At 36.2% G+C, this 5,424-nt stretch overlaps 1 protein-coding gene across 1 annotated transcript; it reads right to left on the bottom strand.

Moving 5' to 3' along the window:
• Nucleotides 1-1,519: 1,519 nt before the first annotated feature.
• On the bottom strand, nucleotides 1,520-3,887 carry LOC141390693 (sodium-dependent nutrient amino acid transporter 1-like). Its single transcript, XM_073963633.1, has 7 exons — nucleotides 3,756-3,887; nucleotides 3,420-3,690; nucleotides 2,870-3,366; nucleotides 2,612-2,715; nucleotides 2,071-2,537; nucleotides 1,740-2,011; nucleotides 1,520-1,676 (listed from the first exon to the last, which is right to left on the bottom strand). The coding sequence occupies exons 1-7, from the start codon at nucleotides 3,834-3,836 to the stop codon at nucleotides 1,566-1,568; spliced, it is 1,803 nt and encodes a 600-aa protein (XP_073819734.1). The 5' UTR covers nucleotides 3,837-3,887; the 3' UTR covers nucleotides 1,520-1,565.
• Nucleotides 3,888-5,424: the final 1,537 nt, after the last annotated feature.

Consider the following 5,424-nt stretch of genomic DNA (forward strand, 5'->3'; position numbering starts at 1 on the left):
ACTGCTATGCGTTCGTTGATTCTCAGCGAAAAACACATAACTAATTTGTTGGTATTGCATATTACAGCAATAGACAACATTTCGACGGTGCCCGGTCTCACAACTAGGACACTTGGGTATAAAAAGTTTCTTGTTGAAAAACAAGAAACAAGGGAACTGATAAAGATCTGTGGCGAGATCTGAAACTATAGTCTTCCCTGCCTTACCCCTTGGTAAACATTGACATTTTCCCCCACTAATAAATTAAAGTTGTTTTAATAAAATATTAAAACAACAACAATGGGATTAAGCTTGACTATTTTGAAAAACAAAATAGAAGTCGTCATCACAAATAAAAAACGCCAACCCTCTTAATTTTCACAATTTTTACACAAAAGTTGTGGTCCATTTAACCCTCTAAATATTATCTGATCGCCATCTCAAATTGCAAGTTTCTTCTTTGTCATATACTCTTACCTTATTTAAAATTTCGCATTGATCGTGCTATTATTGCAACCTACGGAGCCGCTACAAAATTGGATAAATATTATGGTTTTGGTCCATTTCACACGCTAAATATTTCACGATCATCACCAATAGCAATAGGTGTCTTTTCTGGTCGGAACCCGACCTCCATGCAAAATTTCATGACGATCGGTCCATAATTGCGGCCTGGAGTTTGATTACAATTTATAATGGACAGACGGACGGACACACATCTCAAAATCGCCTCATCTCGTCGAGATATGAAGATTGGTATACCACATTGGGGGTCTAGGACCGATATTTCGCGGTGTTACATGAATTTTTCCCAAAACAAACTTATAATACCCTTTCCACATAGTGGTGTAGGGTATAACAATCAATCGGCTGTATTCTTTTTGAACGGGAAACTTATTGGGAATATCAATAATTTCTGCTATCTAGGTAGCAATATCAACCTGAGCGGCGGAGCAACTGATGATGTCGAAGTGCCCACTGATTTTTGAATAAGGACATACTGTAGCTTAAAAAATATTTGGAACTCTGGGGCATATTCTCCAAAATCAAAACCGCACATTTACAATGCCTACGTCAAGTCAGTACTACTGTATGGATCTGAAACGAAAATATTAAAAATAAACTGCAAGTTTTCACTAACAGATGTCTCCGTAACATTCTAAAAATATGGTGGCCAAGGACCATTTCAAATGAAGACCTTCTACAACTGGCTCAACAAGAAGATATAAACACACAGATAATGCGACGTAAATACAACTGAATTGGCCACCCACTCCGTAAGACTTTTGATGATAGATGCCATGAAACACTGAGTTGGAATCCTCAGGGTAATCGTAGCAGAGGACCACCTGGGGAAGAATCATTATTTATGAAACCGGAAAAACATTTAACGAGTTAAGGTACATTCCATCGGTTAGAGTAAGATGAAGATTCTATGTAAATAGTTTATGTTCCTGATGGAATACACTAATAAAATAATCAGAACAACATTTAAAACGAAGTGACAACATGATGGTGGAAAATATAAAAACAACGCTAGTACATCTTAATTTGTATAACACATTTATTAAAAAACACATGTTTCGTCAATTACTTCTATTTAATTTCAAAGATTTTCTGTGCAAAACATATTCTTCTAGAAGTTTCTTATTCAATGGACCCCATTGCGAAGAAGGTTGCAATGCCTTTTGTAATCGCTGCAAATAAACAAAATAAAGTTATTACAATTAACCAAAAACCGTCCAACACTCCCAACTTACCACTTTAAAGTTTTCTCCTGATTGTTTGTGGATTTCATAGAAAAACCAAATTGGAACTTGACTTATGCCCACCGCCCACAATAGCCATCCAAAAGCGTAATAAATCATGGGATATACCTCGCCTTTGTAAGTCAGGGGGGTGTAATTGAGCAATGAATATAGCAAAACAACCATCATTAGACCCGGTGTAATGAACTTCCAACAAATTCTCCAATAACATCCGGTTTTTATACCCAACATAAATTCGATATCCTCACAAAGACGTTTGGTACCTAAAAAAAAGGACTAAATATTGGCAGCTTTGAAGATTTTCAAAGCCTTTTAGCCTTACCATAAATCCATGCAAACGAAATCAATTCGGCTATGGCCAAAAATAAGGCTATAAATGAGCAGCCAAAGAAGTCGATTAAGTTCAAAAAATATTGTCCTCCTGGAGTTGTGTAAACAATACCCAATAAGAATCCAATTGCTGATATGACTGCAGCTATAATCCAATACGGAATTTTTGGAAAACGATCCTTAATAACGTTCATAACAAACGACACCATGCCAACATTACTTCCCACACCCAGTACGAGCAGCATAAAAAAGAAAAGAACCGCAAAAAGTTGTGGAAGATATTTAAATTTTGCAATCGCTTCGGGATAGGATATAAAAGCCAAACCAGCACCACCCTTGACAACGCTGGATATATCTGTCGTTTGTGTTTCATGCGCCAAATTTCCAAGAATTCCAAAGATTATGCAACCAGCTAGTAGCGAAGTTAGTGAATCGATACTTGTTATGATCATAACATCTCTGAAATTTAAATTTATAACAATTAAATCCATGTTCATGAGGTTATATAAATCGTTGATAGGTAGGTTTCTTACCTGTGAACATTTTTCCGAAAGTCATTGAACGAAGCATACATCATAAGGACTCCAAAACATATACCCAATGAGAAAAACATTTGCGTTATAGCGTTATACCAGACCTAAAATAAAAATCGAATTACATAAATAGGGTCCACAATTCGCACATCTGCACCTGAAATGTTTCATAAGAAAATATTCAACAGAAAAGTGTTCTCCAAGGTATCATACTATATAGATTCAGATAATAATATTAGTTTTTGTTTTAATACTCACTTTTGGATTCAATAACTCCTTCCATTGAGGCTTCAGAAAGAACACAATACCATTCCAAGAACCGGGCAAAGTCAAGGCTCTTCCGAGTAAGACAAACATAACTACATATGGAAATAATGCCAAAAAATATGAAACCTTGCCCGAACTTCGTATGCCCTTGCATACAATTATACAAATTATAGACCATGCTATTAACAAGCATAGCACCAGATCCGAATTAGGCATTCCCAAGCCAGTATCAAGCGATTCCGTTTCATGTAACACTTCCTTTGAGAAAAATAGTTCTGCCGATGACAGAAGCTTTGTAACTGTTTCGTTTGCACTTCCAGTAACATTATCAGATGCTGAAAAACAAAATGAAATCCATTCCACTCGACAATAAGCCCATGGCAATTGACTAGCAAATGAAGAGAACATGTATTTCAGAGTCAAGGCCATTATGCAGGCGTAATATGTTATACCCAAAGAAGCGGCATAAACTTGGCCATAAGCTACGCCTAAAATAATTTTAATTACCAAATTGTATATTTGTCCAGACAATTCAACTTACCTCTCATGACTGGTACCATATCGAATGCCCGAACACTTCCTCTACTTGAAAATTGTCCAATAATTATTTCCAAATAATAAATTGGTCTACCAATAAGAAGCAGGACCACAATATAGGGTATGACAAAGGCTCCGCCACCATTTTCCAGAGCAATAAATGGAAAACGCCACACATTCCCCAAGCCAACGGATAGGGCTATGCAGGAGAATAAAAATTCAATATTATTGTCCCATTTATCGCGCACACGTTCAGTTGTATGGGGGTTCGAAACCTGCAGAACAAATATTTTAAAGAAACAATTAAAAGCATTAACCAACCGTTTGATGCACCACCAACCTCATCTTTTGCAATAAATTGCCGAACTTCTTCAATATCTCTTGATGTTACTACAGTGACATTTTTGTCGATCCCATCCATTCTGCATCCACCGTACAAATATCATATGCACTTGAATATTTTATCAGAAGTGCCTCTCCGGTTGCAAATGAATTTTCCACGTTTTCCATTTTTTATGATATTTTAATGACTGATGACTGATAAAGCTGATAATAGATCAGCTTTACGATGTTATTTGTACCCTCCAAACCCTCAGGCCAGTTGTTATTCTCTATATAGATTACATACAATGTATGTGCATGATGGTGGTTTTATCTTTCTCTGTCAGATTTTAAGATTGCCAAAGTCTTAGTACGATTAAAAGTTGCTAACACGTGCGACTAGGGCCTCAGTTTAATTTTAAATTTTCGTCAACTCAGATTTTTACAGAAAAAAAATTGACCATTCCCACCTTTATGTCCAGTTTTTTAAATATGTTACATCGACAAAACAACTGAGCCGATTTTCCTGAAATTTTCAGGAAATGTACAGAGATGGCCTCCGGTAAAAACTGGCTACATATTTTGTTGAGTTTCGGAGGGGGCGGGTTTGTAAACCGTATCGGTTTCAAAATTAAATTGCGAGACAGTGTGTCACAGACCTTACGTACTTATTTGGAGCCTAAAGACGACCACGCCCTACACCACTATGTGGGGAGGATACTATAAGTTGGTTTTGACCAAAAAGTTTGTAACGCAACGCAAAAATGGTCATAGACCTATATTTATATATACCACAATTAATGTCTCGACGAGCTGAGTCGATCTGGCTATGTGTGTCCGTCCCTCCGTTCGTCCATCTAAACTTTGTAATCACGCTACAGGTAGCAATTTTTATTGTATTATTTTTGTTTTAATGAGTTTTCAATTAAACACTTTGTTGACCGCGAGGACTGATTCTTATAAGAAGATCTATCTCAAAAACCTTTTAATGTTATTTGTATACTATTAATTAATTAATTGAAATTAATACGTCCAAAACGAAGAATGACTTGAATCCGCGAGTGCAGATCAGACTTGTATCGAATATTTCCAATCAAAAATTGTCTACGACACCTTTTTTGCAAAACTCGTTGTATATCCAGCTATTGTAAGGAAATAATATTCTTTTATGTCATAAACACTCCAACACTTTGCTATTTTACCAGAAGTGGTTGCTCCGGTTGTTCCGGCTTATTTCTATTTTAATTGTACGAGTAGATGTTTATGGACTCGATGACATTAAAAACTTTCCAAGGACTTCCAAAAGATAAATCACTTCCGTCGGGACAGCGGAGCAAACTTTTAAAAATTCATAAATTTTGTTTTCTGGAAAACAAGTAAAAAAGTTCAGTCGAGATATACCCTCAGCCTGTGTTAGTTGAGACTTTTATGTATAGACAGATCGGATACGGACTACATAACCAACATCTTTTTCCTAAAAATTGTGTAGTCAGGAAGTTTCAGAATTTCGTGCTATTTTTTGGACGTATAAACTTTCCGACAAAATTGGGGCATTACGAATAAATGCTTTGCAGTTTTCTACGGAAGATACATGAAATAATGGACCGATATAGTTTATTTGGGAAGTGGACCTAATTTTGGAAGTCATTACTTTGGTAGATATCGTGTCATGCCGTCATTTTAGTTGG

The sequence above is a fragment of the Musca autumnalis genome, unplaced genomic scaffold (genome assembly GCF_047663935.1).
Source record: "Musca autumnalis isolate F117 unplaced genomic scaffold, ASM4766393v1 scaffold_1, whole genome shotgun sequence".
Taxonomy (NCBI): Eukaryota; Metazoa; Arthropoda; class Insecta; order Diptera; family Muscidae; genus Musca; species Musca autumnalis.